This window comes from Dysidea avara, chromosome 14 (assembly GCF_963678975.1).
Source record: "Dysidea avara chromosome 14, odDysAvar1.4, whole genome shotgun sequence".
NCBI classification, from domain to species: Eukaryota; Metazoa; Porifera; class Demospongiae; order Dictyoceratida; family Dysideidae; genus Dysidea; species Dysidea avara.
In genome coordinates, this window is record NC_089285.1 from 3,481,254 (window position 1) to 3,502,453 (window position 21,200).

The window sequence follows — 21,200 nt, forward strand, 5'->3', positions numbered from 1 at the left end:
CTTAAAAGGTTTTAGCTAACCTTTATAGTAACATGCAGATAGCTTGATTTGGAGCATTTTCTTTAAAAATGAATAATGAAATAACCCCGCCAGCATCGTGCACGTATAGGAAATCCGAATTAGTTTGCCAGCATTGTGAGTCATTTACACAAAGTGGCATTCAAAATATTACCAAATTTAATACTGAATGGGCTAAATTTGCAAATTTTTCTGTGGGGGCATGCCCACAGACCCCCCTGCTGTGATCACTAAAAATATAAATTGACTCGCATAGCTATAATTATGCTAGTTCATGATCAGTCAAACATTGTTGCCAAATTTGCTCATGAAGCTAAATTAATTTCCTGTGGGGCATTCCCTCATGCCCCATTTGAAAAAGTATATCCGTGACAAGTTGATTGTTTTCTGCACTTCCTTATCCATTACGCGAAACATTTCACGTGATGGTTCACGTGAGCTAACTACTCGCGATTGAGCGCGTGAGGACGAAACTGCTCTCGACACCGTGTTCGTTACAGCCGCGATAGTTACATACAGTTGGATATCAAATAACTATCAAGCTACCGATTCTCTATACAGCTGCTCAGTCGAGGTGACCCGGTATACGTAGCTATCAGGTATGTACAGCCACTCATTGTTGTTGCGTCAGATACGCTACTGAACTTACATATACAAGATAATTACAAGGGGTCTGGAGTCTAGTCTGAGGGTTACCAAGTTGCTAAAAAGGTAATAATAGCTGGAGCCCTAGCAAGACAGAAAGAAAAACTTTGTAGCTATACTCACTATACAGCTCAGAATAGCTCAGCTCAGTATAGAGATCAGAAAATTAAAGTTTAGCTATACTCAGTATATTATATAGCTCAGGGTATGAAGTTCACATTTTCCATGTTTGTAGTAATGCAATGTATTGCCCCACCCCCTCCCCCCTCGGGCATAGGTGGGGCTATACAGGGGAATGTATATGAAACTGTTGCCCCACTATGGGGCATTTAACAATCATTCATTAACACCCAATTAAGTATAAAATTGTTGTTGTAACTTTCTATGCTATGTCAAATCCCCATGTTACAGTGGTGGGGATTTGACACTATAGGTTTGCCCTATTATGGGGAATTTGACATTTGGCTGTGTAAAATCCCCACTATAGCCCCATGTATCCCTGAGGGGGATAGTGGGACAGTATACATTGATAGGTGCATAATGAAGGCTCAGTAGCTGTAGAACCCAAGTCTTTTTGACAAAATTGATAGCTATTCTATAAATTAATGTATCTACTGTAGCACCACATTCCGTTTCGACTCATAGTTGAATAGCTATAATTGTACCATAATGCTTCCCTTTTAAGCCATGAGCTTTTTCTTTCTACTTGTTAAGCCCTGCTGAGCATTAAACTCAGCTTCAAGATACACCTACAGAAATTTTTATGGTGTGTGGTGGTTAGTAAAAGTCTGGCACTACATGCAGACGCATGCTAGTCGTGAGTTATAGTTCTAGTCCGTGACACAAAATTAAAATTGTTAGTTACCATGATGCCTAGTATTTCACAACTATAGTCACACACATAATAATACTGTACATGCTATGGTCAGTAGCTAGCCAAAATGATGGTATTGTATTTCCTTTGAGAGGGCAAATTGATTGAAACATGATCTATTTTTCTCTGAATGGTGTGATGTCACATATTGTGTTACATGCGTAACTGACATAATTGCCTTAGAAATACAGATAGCTATACCTATCAACCATAGCTATCTATACATAGCCATATGATCAAGTACATATATATATATATAGAGAGAGAGAGCTGTGCACTATAGTTTAGAACAACACAGACATACACCAGCATTCATAACTATATTATATGCATATGTATGAAGCCATATATGACAGTGCGGACTACATGCAAAGAAACCTATATGTCAGTTTTGAGATACTGCAGCTAATTTTATTAGTGCTGTGATCATTGTTGTGCCTATAAGAGTGCAGTGTTCCTATTGCATAGTTGTGAATTACTAGTTTGCTTTACAATGTGCATATATTGTTATAGAAATGAATTTCATCATCATTGTAATCTCCATCATGGCTGGGCTACTGAACATGGTGTCAGGTAAGCTGAAGTATGTGTTGGATGTTTCTGTTGGAATGTTGAACTTGTAGGGTGTTAATTTGATTGTAACATGATAGATATAAAGGAGTGTTTTGAAGTATCTAGTAGTTTTAGATCATTTCATAGTTTCATTTGAATTACCTAATACACATATCAATTATTATTATGTCACTACTATATGGTTTCATAGCCAGTTGTAATTGTAACTTAGTACATACACTTTCAATATTTTTGCTTGATTGTATTTTGATCCCGGGATAAATCCCTGCCACTGTACATATATGATGCATGGATGCTGAATTAGCTACACCATTCAGGCTGAGTTGCCATATCCTAGTGAGTACAGTCATCTAGCTACAAGTGTTCCAAGCACTAAGCCTGGTCCAAACATTAAGTTAGGCTGTTAGCCAGTATTTTTTAGAAACAGAAGATGCACAGAAACATATAACAAATAAGCTAAATAATTGCATAAATGAAGCTAGTATACAGCACTTTGATGTGTGGTGGTCAATCAAAGTCCATCAGCATGAATGCAGATGCAGCTCATGAATTACATGTTACTTAGATTGAGCTGAGACTAAGATCCAACAGTTAAAATTGCTGGTTACCATGCCCTATGGTATTGGAACTAGTCACATTATGTACATGCTAGGGTGATTAATAGCTACAATGATGGTGTAATATTTCTCCTGATTGAAATTTCAATCTATTTTCCCAAATGGTGTGACATCACATATTGTGTACATGTGTGCACATATCTGCCATAGAAATACAGATACACCTATAGCCATGGGAAGGATTAGACAGTACATATTATACCACAGGCCATTAAATATGTAGACAATCTCTTTGCCTGCATAAAAACCAAGTAGCTAAACATAGATCATAAATATATCAATATACTCCTATATGAACATCATTTATCTAGCTAACCAGACAAAATCAAAACAAATGTTAAAGATGAGTTCTATGAAACCAAATAGATATGCAGAATTAAGCAGCAAAAGCTACACGGTACTGTAAATAAAATTAATATCCTTCTCATTGTTAGGATGCAGCTCAAAGTGTGAAGATTTGGTCGGTTAGAATGTAGATAACGACATTATGATTAGCACTTAAAACTATACATATGTAAAGCAATATCATAATAAATGGATCACAAATTATGAAACCTTTAATCAGTTTTGAGATCCTAAAATTTGATTGGTGCTTTAATCATTGTTACAGCTTGACAAGTGTTACCATTACGACAGATCATACCTTACCATGGTGTCTGACTAGTTGTTCATTGCTATTATTTGCTGATTGTAGAAATGTATTTCATCATTATAATATTTGTCATGGCTGAGCTACTAAACATGGCATCAGGTAGCTATGTGTTTGATGTTTATGTTGGAATGTTAACCTCATAAGTTGTTAATGCGATTGATTACCAACATAACATGATAGCATTGATTACTAACATAACATGATAGCTACAAAGGCAGTGGTGGATCCAAGGGGGGGGGGGAGGCTTAGGGGGTACGTCCCCCCCACCCACCCCTTCCTTCCCCTCCAAAAGGAAACCATTATACAAGATTGAGATACTCTAATAAAGCAGTCAGTCAAATACTCTAATAGAACGGTCACCACACATAATGCTACCTTCATAGTTGCTGAGTATAATGGTGAAAAAACTAATATCTACAGCACTATCCCATCTATGAACGCACTTAGCCAGCTAAGGACAATTTGCAAATGAAATGCACTTGGTTTTGTTTAGGTCCATAACTATATATTAGCTATACCTAACTCAACTACTCATGTCTGTCACTTATCCCTATATAACTCTTGATCAATGTAGTCCACTTAGAAAGCTATACATTTGTGAATAAAACCACTCTACATCAAAACTTTTAACCCTGAAACATATGGAATAGCTTTAGCTTCTGTGGGACTGTGCCCCCTAGACCCCCAGCTCTATATGCCTACTAGCTTGGTGCACCCCCCTTGTAAAACCCTGGATCCGCCCCTGAAAGGAGTGTTTTGAAAGTATTCTCTTGCACGTAACTAATACCACTTTCCACTTTAGATGCTCATGGACAACACATGTAGTATGTATGGTTCATGCATAAAACACTTTCATGCAGGTGCATATTGCAATCGTTTATACAATTACAATTTCTTCTACAACATTTGAATCACCCTGAGATTAAAAAAGTATACTGTGCTATATATAACTACATCAGTTTGTTTTCCATGGTCACTCATCAGCATAGTTAGTACATACAGTTACCAAATCCTTTGAAAATTTGATTTTATAGTTGTAATCAGTTGAGACACTCATTTTAGAACACAATTTCTGAGATGGTTTACTTTGTATCATTGTTTAGTGTCAAGTACAAAAACAAGCTTACCACACAAGCAAGGCTGACGGTACTAAATCTATTGTACCCATAGACATAGCTTCCGTTTTGATCCTTGAAGTTTGCATTTATCATCAATTGCCATGTGCACGCCCACAAAATTACATGTACAGCTTGACAAAAGGCAATTGATTGATCATTATATGTTTATCAAATTTGAAGTAATGAGGTATATAATTCTCATTGAAATGCTCATAGTTCATCTGACCAATTTGCTGATTTTTATATGCCATTCATATACTCATTTCCTTAAAAATGATGATTTTAAATTCCACACTGAGATGCGCTTATATCAAAATTGTGGTTTCATAAATGTGACCTGATTTGCGAAAAGGGATCTTCCACACACATCCAATTCTATGTATTCAGAATACCATGATTCATTATTCAAGAAACATATTAACCTGAAACTTTCTCTATCACCTAAGCTATGGTGGTTCTGGATACTAACCAAATTTCAAATCAGTAGCCATTTCCAATCTGAAGTTATGAGTTGTCAAAGTTGGTAAATTGGATGTGTGTGGAAGACCCTTTTCACAAATCTGGTCACAAATAGCTCCCTATATTCATATATAGCAATACTAAATGGTGATTTATAGCTATGTAAAGAATAGCTATTGAGTGGGAAAGAACCATAATACTACAAAATGCAAAATTATGCGCATAAAAGTGTATTTTTACTTACTGCAGTTGGCTTTGGAGAAGAATGTGAACATCCGGTCACTTCCAAGTCAAAATATAATTATCTTGATGAAGACAGAACATACATACTTGATGGATACACTATACCATGTGAAGGAGTTGTTAATGCTTGGGAGTTCTGTTATCAAGTAGAAGGTGAATCACCAGTGACATTTTATCCTGGTCTTTGGAGACTCACTAGCAGCAGTGGTTTTATATTGATCACAAGGCGGTATTCACTAATTCAGTCAAACAATATCACATTTAGTCCTACTGGAAATATACTTTCATGTCAGATGTTCAACTTGTCAGAAACAGAACAATTCACAGCACCAGAAGGTTCTGTTGTGGGGTTATATTCCAATAAAGGATCATCACGACCACTTCTGTTATTTACTAATAATGATAATGACATCACTTATCAAGTCAGTGGTAACCAAACAAGTGTTACTGGTAACTTTAATAATGATGTCAACTACAACATTGCTATCAAAGTGCATATCGGTAAGTATATTGTAAGTAGTAATTGAATTGTACTGCTATAAACTGTTAAATAACTTCAATGGACACGAGAAAATGCCATTAAAAGCATCAATACCGTATTCGTATACCATATAGTGTGGGGTTTTCAAGGGGAATTTTTTTTGTAGATTGGCAGCTATGAATGAAAATCTCTCTACTTGAAATTTGCAGTTTGATCAAAATGGAATTTTTAGAGTTTCATAAACAGAAGCAAAAGTTTCCCCTGAAAACTTTGGTTGATGAGCAAATTTTTCTTTCCAAAACAACTTGCTATAAGGTAGTTAGCCAATAGATATTTCCCCTATGACTGACTGCAATCTCATTCTGTTGATGCTTATAGTTTATATAGCAGTGGTATGGAGTAAGAAAATTTACTAGTGCATGCTCTATGGATAATGTATACAGTATATGCTATCTTATATGCTTAGTTTAAGTTCTATCAATTAATCATTATTATGGCTTACAGGAGTATTGCAGTAATCCAAATAGCTAAAAAGCTCAAAATTTAATGTTTCAAGCCAGTCTCTTAATAAAATGATACCTGCAAAACATTATGAACGTTGTGTTAGAGCACTATTGACTGCTCTGTTAGAGTATCTCAATCTTTGTTTCCTTGTACAGTTAAATTCATACTCTTTTTCTCTCCCTAAAACCAAGTTCCTATTACATGTACTGTAGTTCCCATCTTTCTGTATATTTGTGCAGCCAAACTATAATGATTTGGTGTTCTTGCTGCAAACCCACATGTTCAAATTTCAAAGGGGGTTTCCAGAACCCCAGGAAATCCCCTAAATATGTCCCTACTGCTAAGTACATGTGACCAGGTAGTGACTTGATCAGGTAATTTGCAATGTACTTTAGGCAAAATGCCTAAGGACTCACATACCTTTCAGTTGTATTTAGCCTATCCTTGAACAACATGAGCACAATAGGCTGGTTTTATGGAGCATTGCAATGGGGAATATGAGCAGCACTAGTGGAGAAGTGAAGAACGAATGTTGCAGAGTACATATAGCTGGGAAGATATTTAATTCACAATTCATCATTAATTTTGTCTTGCTAATACAATGCCTATATACCTGAAATGAAATAAGTAAAAGTAAGCAGTATAGCCTATATTAATTGTGCTTTTAATGTTACTTTGCACTTCAACTATTACAATGTAGTCTTGTATAAGACATAATTATCTAATCCAAAACAGCCAAGCTGTAAAAAAAGTGTGCGGCCCTCGGTCTTGGCACAAAAATTCACATGAATTGTCGATATTAAAATTTTTACCATTAACCTACCATCACAGCCATTTCTTGGCCGCCACCTTGGATTTCACATCTTTTTTCACCATGGCCTTTTTGAGGGCCACACACTTTTTTTACGGCTTGGCTGTTTTGGATTAGATTTCATTTCTTTTTGTATTTGTATACCCCAAACTATGGCCGGCTTTGGGACTTTTTTAACCTATCTTTTTTTACCACAGGAAGAAGAAAAGATGAAGTAGATGTATTTTAAATATTTTATCAGTAAATGTGAAATTATATATATAATACATATATTGATTACAGAAATCTCCATGGTGGTTTCTTTGTAACTGAACATTCTACAAGGTGACTTCTTCTAGATGCTCTCTCTACAGGGTGAATTGTTTGTAGCTGAACGATTTACAAGGTAACTTCTTCTAGCTGATCTCTCTACAGAGAGATTTGTTTGTAGCTGAACTCTCTACAGGTGATTTGTTTGAAGCTGAACTCTCTATAAATGATGGTTTCTTTGTAGCTGAACTCTCTACAAGTTAACTTCTTCTAGCTGATCTCTCTACAGGGTGATTTGTTTGTAGCTGAACTATCTACAAGAAAACTTCTTCTAGCTGATCTCTCTACATGGTGATTTGTTTGTAGCTGAATTCTGTATAGGTGATTTGTTTGCAGCTGAGCTCTTTAAAGAATGGTTTCTTTGTAGCTGAACTCTCTACAAGGTAACTTCTTCTAGCTGATGTCTCTACAAGGTCACTAGTTTGTAGCTGAGCTCTCTACATGGTGGTTTCTTTGTAACTGAACTCTCTATAAGGTGACCTCTTCTAGCTGATCTTTCTACAGTGTGATTTGTTTGAAGCTGAACTCTCTACAAGGTAACTTCTACTAGCTGATCTCTCTACAGGGAGATTTGTTTGTAGCTGGACTCTCTACATGATGGTTTCTTTGTAACTGAACTCTCCACAAGGTAACTTCTTCTAGCTGATCTTTCTACAGGGTGATTTGTTTGTAGCTGAACTCTCTACTAGGAAACTTCTTCTAGCTGATCTCTCTACAGGGAGACTTGTTTGTAGCTGAATTCTCTACAGGTGATTTGTTTGCAGCTGAACTCTCTACATGATGATTTCTTTGTAACTGAACTCCCTACAAGGTAACTTCTTCTAGCTGATCTCTCTACAGGGTGACTTGTGTGTAGCTGATCTCTATACAGGTTTCTTGTTTCTAGCTGATCTCTTGAATTCTCTTCAGGGTGGCTGCTCTATTAGGATGACTGCTCTATTAGAGTATCTCGATCTCGCACTTGCTGCACCAAGTTGGATTTCGTGTTATAACTCCGTGGCTTTAAGTCTGATTCTTCTACACCATTTATGAGCCTTTCTAAGATGATTACTCCATCTGTACAACGATTTTCAAAGCATTACCCCAAGCGGTTTATCTGGTAGGCGTGGCAAGCAGTCGTTTTTTTATTAGCTAATCTCGATTGCGTAATTGTTACACACTGTTGGGTTTTTCGTTGTATCTTCCTGTTTTTTAGCTCGATTTCTTTCAAACCACAAAAGGTTTGAGGTTCAATAGTTAACCTATTCACCCACCGATTTTCAGCTTCTTCCCATACGCGGTTTACCCTGTAGGCGTGACAACATATTGGTGTTATTTTTCGTGAATAATGGCTCATAACTCTTTGCCTATTTATCGTATATTCCAGCCAAAGTTAGTACAGAGATGCGCCTTTATATCCCCCTTCTGTGTGCCAAATTTCAAGGCAATCGGATGTGGCGTTCGCGTTTTATAGCAGTTTTTGTAAGTGTGCGACAAGAAAAAGAAAAATAAGAAGAAAAAAAAACGAAGGAACTGAGCCAATTTTTGAAGTCGCATGTCTCGGGAACGCGTGAAGCGATTTCGCTCAAATTTGGAATGTGGAGTACTGCAGTTGGAGGGCATATCCACAGCAAAAATCGTCTTGTTTCATCAAGGAAGCACAGAGCTACGGAGGTGCGAAAATTGCGTTTTCTTTCTTCCTGTCAATATACTCACGGGTGTTACGCGCCGGCTACTTGGGCCGCACGACACACTACCGTGTGTCTTGATGTGAAACTACAAAAATTCTGCTGCACATATAGCTAATATAATTGTCATGATTTAATTAACAGTCCACCAATGTGGTTACTAAATAAATAATTTATGATTTTTTCCCATCATCATAATACAGTATGGTAGTACCAAAAGTACATATTACAATAAAGGTTATAATTTCTAATCCAAAACAGCCAAGCTGTAAAAAAACAGTGCGGCCCTCAAAAAGGCTATGGTGAAAAAAGATGTGAAATCCAAGGTGGCGGCCAAGAAATGGCTGTGATGGTAGATTAATGGTAAAAATTTTAATAACGACAATTCAGGTGAATTTTTATTTAGTTTATTTTTTTTATTTTTTTTAACTGCTTTTTAATGCAGGCAAGGCCTGCATTAATGGTCTGTGGGCAACTGGTGCCCACAGCCAGAAAAAGTATACGTACAACTTACATTTACAATTGAATGTATAAAATTACAATCAAATTAAGTTAGCTGGCTAAGGTTATTACATACATTTACATTTGGTATATAGTTGAACTATCCTATAATTTTAGAACTTACATGTGTATTTAATAATAATAAACTTACTTATATAGCTAAGTACTTATTTTAAGAGAGAGCAAGAAGAAAAAAAAAAAGATTAATTACTGCTGAAGTTTGGTGGGCGAGGAGACTTGGAGCAGGTACTACAAGGGCAAACAAAGTGCATACTGTGGGGATTGTCAGAGTTAAAATTGTTTGTAAAATGCTGCCAGAAGATCTTGAGTAACTGTGATTTAATGGTGGGAAAAGGTTGATTTAAGTCAAGTACTGGTAGACTGTTGTAGGTTCTTGGTAATCTGTTAAAGTAGAAGTTACTTTGTTTGTTGGTTGATGTAAAATTGTGTTGAAGCTTGTTACTGGTGGAGGATCTGGTAGGATTGCGGCAAAAGTTGACATAGTTACTGATATTGAAATGATTAGATGGATGCTGGATTGATTTTACGAAGAAGAGTATGTCATAAAGATCATTTTGTGCCGCCTGGTCTTGGCAAAAAATTCACCTAAATTGCCGTTATTAAAACTTTTACCATTAATCTACCATCACAGCCATTTCTTGGCCGCCACCTTGGATTTCACATCTTTTTTCACCATAGCCTTTTTGAGGGCCGCACTGTTTTTTTACAGCTTGGCTGTTTTGGATTAGATTTCATTTCTTTTTGTATTTCTATACCCCAAAGCCGGCCATAGCGGCTTTAGGACTTTTTTAACCTGTCTTTTTTTCTTTACCACAGGAAGAAGAAAAGATGAAGCAGATGTACTTTAAATATTTCTGATTTTATCAGTAAATGTACAAATTATATATATATAATACATATATTTATTACAGAACTCTCCATGGTGGTTTCTTTGTAACTGAACACTCTACAAGGTGACTTCTTCTTGCTGCTCTCTCTACAGGGTGAATTGTTTGTAGCTGAATAATCTACAAGGTAACTTTTTCTAGCTGATCTCTCTATAGGGTGATTTGTTTGTAGCTGAACTATCTACAAGGTAACTTCTTCTAGATGATCTCTCTACAGGGTGATTTGTTTGTAGCTGAATTCTGTGCAGGTGATTTGTTTGCAGCTGAGCTCTTTACAGAATGGTCTCTTTGTAGCTGAACTCTCTACAAGGTAACTTATTCTAACTGGTCTTTCTACAGGGCAATTTGTTTGTGGCTGAATTTTCTACAGGGTGATTTCTTTGAAGCTGAACTCTCTACATGGTGGTTTCTTTGTAACTGAACTCTCTACAAGGTAATTTCTTCTAGCTGATCTCTCTACAGGGAGATTTGTTTGTAGCTGAACTCTCTACAGGTGATTGTTTGCAGCTGAACTCTCTACATGATGGTTTCTTTGTAGCTGAACTCTCTACATGATGGTTCTTTGTAGCTGAACTCTCTACAAGGTGACTCCTTCTAGCTGATCTTTCTACAGGGTGATTTGTTTGTAGCTGAACTCTCTACAAGGAAACTTCTTCTAGCTAATCTCTCTACAGAGAGATTTGTTTGTAGCAAAACTCTCTACAGGGTGATTTGTTTGCAGCTGAACTCTCTACATGATGGTTTCTTTGTAGCTGAACTCTCCACAAGGTAATTTCTTCTAGCTGATCTCTCTACAGGGAGATTTGTTTGTAGCTGAACTCTCTACAGGTGATTTGTTTGCAGCTGAACTCTCTACATGATGGTTTCTTTGTAGCTGAACTCTCTACAAGGTAACTTCTTCTAGCTGATCTTTCTACTAGGTGATTTGTTTGTAGCTGAACTCTCTACAAGGAAACTTCTTCTAGCTGATCTCTCTACAGGGAAATTTGTTTGTAGCTGAACTCTCTACAAGTGATATGTTTGCAGCTGAACTCTCTACATGATGGTTTCTTTATAGCTGAACTCTCCACAAGGTAACTTCTTTTAGCTGATATTCTAGCTGATCTCTCTACAGGGAGATTTGTTTGTAGCCAAACTCTCTATAGGTGATTTCTTTGCAGCTGAACTCTCTACATGGTGGTTTCTTTGTAGCTGAACTCTCTACAAGGTAATTTCTTCTAGCTGATCTCTCTACAGGGAGTTTTGTTTGTAGCTGAACTCTCTACAGGTAATTTGTTTGCAGCTGAACTCTCTACATGATGGTTTCCTTGTAGCTGAACTCTCTACAAGGTAATTTCTTCTAGCTGATCTCTCTACAGGGAGATTTGTTTGTAGCTGAACTCTCTACAGGTGATTTGTTTGCAGCTGAACTCTCTACATGATGGTTTCTTTGGAGCTGAACTCTCTACAAGGTAACTTCTTCTAGCTGATCTTTCTACTGGGTGATTTGTTTGTAGCTGAACTCTCTACAAGGAAACTTCTTCTAGCTGATCTCTCTACAAAGAGATTTGTTTGTAGCCAAACTCTCTACAGGTGATTTCTTTGCAGCTGAACTCTCTACATGGTGGTTTCTTTGTAGCTGAACTCTCTACAAGGAAACTTCTTCTAGCTGATCTCTCTACAGGGAGATTTGTTTGTAGCTGAACTCTCTACATGATGGTTTCTTTGTAGCTGAACTATCTACAAGGTAATTTCTTCTATTGATCTCTCTACAGGGCGATTTTTTTGTAACTTAACTCTCTACATGGTAGTTTCTTTGTAGCTGAACTCTACAAGGTGATTTCTTCTAGCTGAACTATCTCTTTCCATAGTTGCATGAACTCCCTACAAGGTAACTTCTTTTAGCTGATCTCTCTACAGGGTGAATTGTTTGTAGCTGATCTCTCTACAGGGTAACTTGTTTGTAGCTGATCTCTATACAGGTTACTTGTTTCTTGCTGATCTCTTGAATTCTCTTCAGGGTGACTGCTCTCTTAGGGTGACTGCTCTATTAGAGTATCTCGATCTCGCACTTGCTGCACCAAGTTGGATTTCGTGTTATAACTCCGTGGCTTTAAGTCTGATTCTTCTACGCCATTGAAGAGCCTTTCTAAGATGATTGCTCCATCTATACAGCGATTTTCAAAGCATTACCCCTAGCGGTTTATCTGGTAGGCGTGGCAAGTAGTAGTTTTTTATTAGCTAATCTCAATTGCGTAATTGTTACACACTGTTGGTTTTTTCGTGGTATCTTCCTGGTTTTTAGCTCGATTTCTTTCAAACCACAAAAGGTTTGAGGTTCAATAGTTAACCTATTCACCCACCGATTTTCAGCTTCTTCCCATACGCGGTTTACCCTGTAGGCGTGACAACATATTGGTGTTATTTTTCGTGAATAATCGCTCATAACTCTTTTGCTGTTTATCGTATTTCAGCCAAAGTTGGTACAGTGATGCGCCTTTATAGCCCCCTTCAGTGTGCCAAATTTCAAGGTAATCGGATATTGCGTTCGCGTTTTATAGTAGTTTTTGTAAGTGTGCGAAAAGAGGAAGAAAAATAAGAAGAAAAAAAAAACCAAGAAACTAAGCCAATTTTTGAAGTCGCATATCTCGGGAACGCTTGAAGCGATTTCGCTCAAAGTTGGACTGTGGAGTGCTGAAGGTGGAGGGAATGTCCACAGCAAAAATCGTCTTGTTTCATCAAGGCATCACAGAACTACAAAGGTGCAAAAATTGCGTTTTCTTTCTTCCTGTCAATATACTCACGAGTGTTGCGCACCGGCTTCTTGGGCCGCACGACACACTACCGTGTGTCTTGATTATTATTATTATGAACTTTGGTAGTATACTGTACATGCATGTTGGTAGGCATCACAAAACTTTGCAAGCTCCTATTGACCAAACACCATGTAGCCTCACCGGCAATCCTTTGAGTTTCATGGTGCTTTTACGGTATTGGTTAGGAACAATCAAGCCCAAAAAGTGCCTTCAGGGTGAAAATAGTTCCAAAACATAGCTACGTTCTTTTTTTTTTAATTTAGAGGAAATTTCTTTTAGATAATTACTTTTATGACTATAGATTTATGTAAATGTAATAATTATATTCATAGTTAATTTTTGTTCATTGCATCTAATTTATGTATGTATATGTATGTAATTGAATGGGTGTACAGGCTTCTAAGCCTCAACCCAAATCACATCATAATCATAATCACATCATAATCATTAAATTGACTAACTGACTGAATGATGTACTAACTAACTCCCTGATGCCTTCAAACAAGAACTCAATGACAACTAAGGTTTCAGACATAATTTTTTCACTGTTAGACATTGATTCATCCCATCAAGTCACTCTTGGCATGGCACACACACAGTACATGCAATGCATGCATCATGGATTTATGTTTGTTTCCAGTTCTTTTTGCTCAAAGTATCAATTATTAGTGGTAGCACACGTACACCCATGGCTTTATGTTGCTTATTACATAAGAAATCACTGTATTTTCTGCACCTTGTCTTCAACAGTTTAAGTAAGCAAATTGGTTGGATAGGCTCAGGGTTGTGTAATGGGCAGAATATATATAATTGTACTTAAAAATATAATCGAAAGTACGTGAAACAACCTCATTGCTATTGTGTATGGGTGCATGATTCCGACAATGGTTACTACACTGTGTATTACACAGCAGTTAGTACTGATAGGGTGTGTAGCAAGACAGCTGCTGGATCACTGGATTATAGTATTATTGATGAAGACAGAACATACATACTTGATGGATACACTATACCATGTGAAGGAGTTGTTAATGCTTGGGAGTTCTGTTATCAAGTAGAAGGTGAATCACCAGTGACATTTTATCCTGGTCTTTGGAGACTCACTAGCAGCAGTGGTTTTATATTGATCACAAGGCGGTATTCACTAATTCAGTCAAACAATATCACATTTAGTCCTACTGGAAATATACTTTCATGCCAGATGTTCAACTTGTCAGAAACAGAACAATTCACAGCACCAGAAGGTTCTGTTGTGGGGTTATATTCCAATAAAGGATCACCACGACCACTTCTGTTATTTACTAATAATGATAATGACATCACTTATCAAGTCAGTGGTAACCAAACAAGTGTTACTGGTAACTTTAATAATGATGTCAACTACAACATTGCTATCAAAGTGTATATCGGTAAGTATAGACTGTTGTCTGTTTAATTCGAACTCATCTATTTTCAGACTATTTATATTACAAATAGCACATATTACGATAGCTTCACTAATCTTAATTTGCTCCTTTAAAATACATTTGTATATGAGGAAAATTTATGATCGTACATAATTGAACAGTGAGTATTTATTTGTCTGCACTGATTCACACAAGCACCTTAAATATTGTCAGACCAGCATCAATCTCTCAGCAAGAATCTGCTGGGAAATGTTTGTGCATGGCATAGTGTGCACCAGTCATTAAATATTCTTGTTGTGCATGTGTCCCTTTCTTGAAATACCAGAAATGGAAAGTGTACCCACAATACAGAGTTTGATACTTACTAGACACGTTTTAGTCATGATTAACCATACTCTCTCTGTTTTATAGGGAGCTTCAGTGCTTATAGGTATCCAATCAACAGTTATTTAAGGTTCTGTTAGCCAAATGCCAAATGACTGTTCTTTTTGAGTACTTGAGGTCACATACATAACATTAAATTTGAAACTTCTTTTCTTATTGATGTATTTTGGTTATGAGATCCTCAGGAATTATATTATCCAGAACGGGCTGGTTGTTCTACGAGGTCATGCAACCACCATATTAATGATGTCAAAGCTTTTAAATTCAACAAATTAATAGTAATGATTGGATACACAGAATGATTAAAGTTTCTTGCTGCTATATAGGAACTGCTATTGCAAAATTTCCACCCTCTACTATGGTGATGCCTACTATTACTGCCGAAACAACCAGTGACTTAATGATGTCAACCACCATTAGGCCATACCTATTTGAAAAGTTGTTGCTCGGACCCGACCGACCCTCTTTTTATAAAAGACAAAAAAAAAAAAAAAAAAAAAATTCACATGATTAACAATCACGTGATGTTGGTGGACTTATAGCCGAAATGGCAGCTAATGCGTGGTTATCTGTTATAGCGAAGAAAGGAGCTGTTGTTGTGTACCCTCGTACAATACATTGTCAACAATGGAATGACACATTTGGAATGGTTTTTTTTAAACATGATCATTTTTTTTTGTTTTTTTCCGACCTACCGACCCTAACTTTTCCTTAAAAAATCCGAGCAACAATTTTTCAAATAGGTATGGCCTTATTGTTCTTCCTCCTACTACCATTTTAACAGATGTGGCAAGCAGCAGTTCAGCATCATCCGCCGTCCCTGTAACTACTTTTAGTAGTATGTCTCCATCAAGTGTAATGAATACTCCATCCACTACTATGGAATCCTCTGCCACTAATAGTACTCAGTCAGAAAGTCCCACTATTACAGCTGCATCATCACTTGTCGTTACAGCACATATCTCTGCTATACCTGTCAGATCACTATCCCCTAGTGTCACTGAAGGAATTGCTGCAGTTATTACAACTACTCCAAGAGTTCCCAGTGGTGCTGGAACTGGTGATGGTAGTTCATCCTCATCTAGTGTGGGTGGAGTGATTGCTGGCTGTGTTGTGAGTACTCTGGTCTGTGCTGCTATTGTATCGGTGGTCATATTCGTACTGTGGTATCGGAAGAGAAGAAAGAACTATGCTACTCAAGGTAATTACTACTGTGTGATGTAACAATGTCCCCACTACATGTGTATGTAATATAAGAGATAGTTGAATTTATGACATGACAGTAAATTGTAATGATCTTTAATTGAATCTAATGGGGTGATGTGTCCCTGTTACAAATGACACATATAGCGAAGTGAAATGCTTGCTATATATTAAAATACGTTAAACTGTTGCACTTAAATTTCATAAAATTGTTTTTATTTCTTCACATTTTGCTAGCTATCAACGAAGTAGTACATTAATATGGGCAAGGGATTTCTAATAGCAGTACAGAAACTGTGAGTTTACTGTTGCATGGGTCTGCCAGTTGCTGTAAGACTTCACTCATTTAATGGTTCAAAATATAGCAGATTACCATAGTTCACGTATGAAATATAATAGTAAAACTGATTTATATATTATACACATTAATCAGTCCACTCTATATTCTCCAGACATTAAGTAATTATATATTTCATTTTCATATTAATATATAAATCCAGAAATAGCTACAGTATATTGTAATGAATGATGTAGTGATATTATTCAGTTTGTAATTTGCTATACACAGTTCACTATCATTCTTCACCCTCACTTGACAAGCCAGTGGATATTAAAGAATTCAGTGATCATCGGTATTCTAGTGCACCTGGAACTATAAAGGTATAGCTACAGTTATCCTTATCTGTAATTATTGCATGTGTCTGATATTGAGATCGCACATATATATATAGTAACTATATATTTTGATATATAGTAACTATATATTTGGGTGCACTGTGTCTAATTACAATATTGTAAGTTTCTGTAATGAAATTTGTAGCCAGCTGACTACGAAACTGCTGAGAATCACTATTCAAGTGTCGATTATACTCCTGGCAATAAGAATAATGAAGCATTACCTTATATGGAGCCAACTGTGGAATTTTATATCAAAGACCATTCCAAGGTGATCAATGATGATGATTATGAGGATCTTCCAATACCTGAAATGTATGAGAACCCGATATATGAGGCACCAGGTGTGCCATACGGGTATGAAACTTCTACAACTGTCACCTATGATGATTGTGAGGGAGATATGTACATTGAACCTCTGCCAGAAGGAGAACAGATCTATGAGGATCCAGGACACATAGAAGAACATATCTATGCATGGTTAGAAGAAAAAAAATTTCGGAAGTTAGAGAAGGATGAAATCAGGTTTGTATACATCATACAATATACTAAACTACATTGTTAAATACATACTTAGAATATCACATAAACTTGGATCTGGTGAATTTGGTGTGGTCAATTTGGGATTGTGGATGGATAGTTCTGCTGATCCTATACAAGTTGCGGTGAAGACACTCAACTCAAACTGTTTAGAACCAGACAGGGTAAAGTTTCTGAGGGAGGCAGCCATTATGGGTCAGTTTCAACACAACAATGTAGTACAGTTACATGGAGTAGTGACTGAAGAGGAGAACATGATGATTGTATTGGAGTATATGCCTAAGGGAGACCTCCGAGAGTTTCTGTTAGATATGAAACAGAAGTGAGTATACTATTACTATAGCTACTACCTGTATTACATTGATATTTCAAACCAGAACTCCACCAGAAGGTTGTAGTGAACTGAAACATGACTTACTAAGCTTTTGTAGATACATATCAGCTGGGTTGACATATCTTTCCAGCAAACACTTTGTACACAGAGATCTTGCTGCTAGGAATGTACTAGTATCAAGTGATAGCATCTGTAAGGTGTGTTGTACTGGAGAGTTATTTCTGTTCATTTTTATACAGCGATAATACATTTATGAGATGTATGCACACATGCATCTCTACTAGATAGCTGATTTTGGTATGGCACGAGATGTGGCTGATGACATCTACTATGTCACTACTGGTGGGAAGATACCGGCTAAATGGACTGCTCCTGAGGTTCTGACAATGACATAATAGTATTAACTAAATCTCTTAATAATTAGGCAATTCTCTACAAGAAATATTCAACACGAAGTGATGTTTGGAGTTTTGGTTGTGTGATGTACGAAGTGTGGAGCCTGGGTCACAAGCCATTTGAAGAGCTCACTGGTAGACAGGTAACTAAATTGATTATTTTGTCCAACAAATCTTACATTCTTGTTTAGTATGTGGAAAAGATTACAGCTGGACACAGACTGCCACCACCGCCAGGTTGTCCCAGAGTTGTATATGAAGTGATGATACAGTGTTGGTGAGGTTAATATTGGAATACAATATTAGTTCTAAAGCAGTTTTATAGTATCAGTAACTCATAAGGTTACCATATATTGCATGGTAGCTGAGACCATAAGTGGATCTGATGAGCAGGGGGCAAGGTTCCTAGGACAATATTCAAAACCAAAAACATTCTATTGATCATGAAATACAGAGGATAATTAGAAGGAAAAGGGCTATACTTATGCACTGTACATATAGAAACTGTACAATCTAAAGCAATCTATCAAAAAGAAATTGAGTTATTGTGTAAGATAGAGCTACTCTAATAGAACAGTCACCACCTTCAATTATAAGTTTCTTTTGTGAATTATGATGACACTTCACTCTTAAACTTCATACAGAACACGCCACTATCTCAGAAAACTAGTATACTATAGGTTAGCACTGAAGTACACATGCATATATTAGACCCTTAAAATGTAAAATTAATGTGTTTCATGCATCAAGCTATGCCATTCCTAATCATGAGAAACAAATAGCTTGCATACCATAGAGTTTCATTCTTTCTGCAACAACTTTAAACAGGCTGTAGGACCAGGTGTCCTATAGACCCTCAGCACTTGTGTTGTAAAGCCTTAATAAAAAATTTAAAATATATTTTCTTTCCCATCCTAGCAGAATAAACATTGCATTATTCTGAGTAAAATTTCTTGTTCTGCCTATAGTTGAGACATATCTGTGACAGTATTAAAATATTTGCTAGCACAAAAAGATATTTTCAAACTGGCAATCTATACTTTAGATAGGACCATGTAATAATGATGATAATATAATATCATATGAAACTTTATTATTATCGATATCTCAATATAATGGTAAATCTCTGTAGACTATTGTATACTGAAAGTTGGCAAATGGTATTCTTGTGAGAAAGATCACAACCAGCTGCGGCAGTGCTGAAAAAGGCAATTTTCTAAGCGTATTACTTGCAAAACAAACTATATGATCAGATAATATCGTAATGATTTTTGTAATCAAAATTATGAAAATATACAGTAGCTAGATGATTTTTTACTATCCTTAGATATTTATGTGTGCCTTTTGCTATAGGCATCCTGATCCTAAACAGCGTCCGCTTTCTAGTGTGATATTAAAGACTCTACAGAAACCTGATGAAACACTGCTGGCTACCTCTGAAGTAACCACTTCTAATGGAGCAAATCAAATGTTAGGAGCTCCACTTGCTGATGGACGTCAACTCCATCTTGACCTTCAACATAGTTACACCACTGACTAACTTACTAATTACCACAACTATATAATTTACATGCTATTTTTACACATGTGTAAATAGCATTAATACTTCCTGTACTTTTGTAAGACAGACAATTTGTTACTTCACTAGGTACTAAAATCCACAAAATACATACAGTATAGGGCCATTAGGAGGAAACTCCCCCTCCGCTAAATAAATGTACCAACTACAAAAAGGAATACTCACACATGTAGGCTAAGACATATCTGAAGGATGAGCAGAATTATTAGAGTAGGAGGCACTTTCACCACATACCAATATATATATATATAGCAGATCAGCACTCCAATAGAACAGTCGTTACATTACTTGACTTGGGTCATTAGTATAGGTAATCACACACATTTGAGTGCAATTTTGGTTGATACGAGTACAATTATTCCATAATTGCACGAAAATGTGTGTGATTGCCTATTAATCACATAGTGACCACCCTTCATGATTTGTAGTACACATCTATCCAGTTCTGTGTGGCCATTAACTTCTACCAGGTGATTGCAATTCTTCTTTGCATTACATCATTTGTTGTTGCACTTAAAAGGCTTCATAAGTCAGCAATTCTGATTGGCTACTCAAAATGTCTACATATGTTGCACTTAAAAAAGGCTTCTATTGTCAGCTTATTTCATTGGCTATTCATCATATCACTTTCTTGTTGCACTTAAAAGACTTCTGCAATTTTGCTATTTTATTGGCTACTTTACAGTGCAATTACAGAAACAAGGCCTACTATTGAGACTAATGTATGGCAAATTAAATCACTATGTGATTATAACAAGAATCAGCATGCAGTGACATGATTGACTTATGTATAAGCAACCCAATTTTATGATACCTTTTTTAAGACCTCTGGGAATTTTCAACAGCATTGTAAAATCATAGTGGCTTTCCCCCTTGCATTTACTGTGCTCTTTCCCTTGCCAGCTCCTGGATGTGTAGTTCTAGCAATGTACGTAATTGAGCTAGTGCTACTAATCATTTATACATATGAGTCACTGTTTTAAGGAAGTTATTGTTTCAAGGAAGCAATTAAAACAGTAAATAAGACATAATGTGTTTTGCATGTTGTGTTTTGTTTTACACCAAGTTGACTCCATATAGGTGTTAAGTTATATTATAGAACATAATTTAATTTGAACTACAGTGCTAATTAGCTGCTGAAACATTTTCATCAAGATTATAAGGAAAACAAAGTTAATGTATAATGTTAGAGCATCTTTATAAGTAAAGGTGTTTATAGGACATGAATACCTTTCAACAGAGTATGGTGATTGTGCAATTCATTCAGCAAAAAAATGACCAGGAAGGGAACCAGAAACATATAATTAACTTTTTGTGGCCTAATAAGTAACTAATTAGATCAGAAATTTATCACTGACATATATTTGATGTTATAGCTAATTATCAATGGTGAATTACTGACTGCATGGCATGTTGAGAGTTTTTCAATTCATTACATGTTACAAATTTTCATGTCAGGTATGTATGCATAGCTATAATTATATTATATAATTAGAAATTTTTACGAAC

The 21,200-nt window shown here is 36.3% G+C and overlaps 1 protein-coding gene across 2 annotated transcripts; it reads left to right on the forward strand.

The window, feature by feature from the left end:
• Positions 1 to 442: 442 nt before the first annotated feature.
• On the forward strand, positions 443 to 19,764 carry LOC136244322 (uncharacterized). Of its 2 annotated transcripts, none has more exons than XM_066035893.1 (13): positions 443 to 617; positions 2,051 to 2,110; positions 5,206 to 5,700; positions 14,087 to 14,584; positions 15,750 to 16,166; positions 16,737 to 16,828; positions 16,989 to 17,368; positions 17,421 to 17,705; positions 17,761 to 17,914; positions 18,002 to 18,094; positions 18,142 to 18,255; positions 18,304 to 18,389; positions 19,466 to 19,764. In XM_066035893.1, the coding sequence occupies exons 2-13, from the start codon at positions 2,053 to 2,055 to the stop codon at positions 19,650 to 19,652; spliced, it is 2,859 nt and encodes a 952-aa protein (XP_065891965.1). In that variant the 5' UTR covers positions 443 to 617; positions 2,051 to 2,052; the 3' UTR covers positions 19,653 to 19,764. The 2 variants fall into 2 exon arrangements, with proteins under 2 accessions (XP_065891965.1, XP_065891966.1); XM_066035894.1 differs by having other exon boundaries at positions 14,090 to 14,584.
• Positions 19,765 to 21,200: the final 1,436 nt, after the last annotated feature.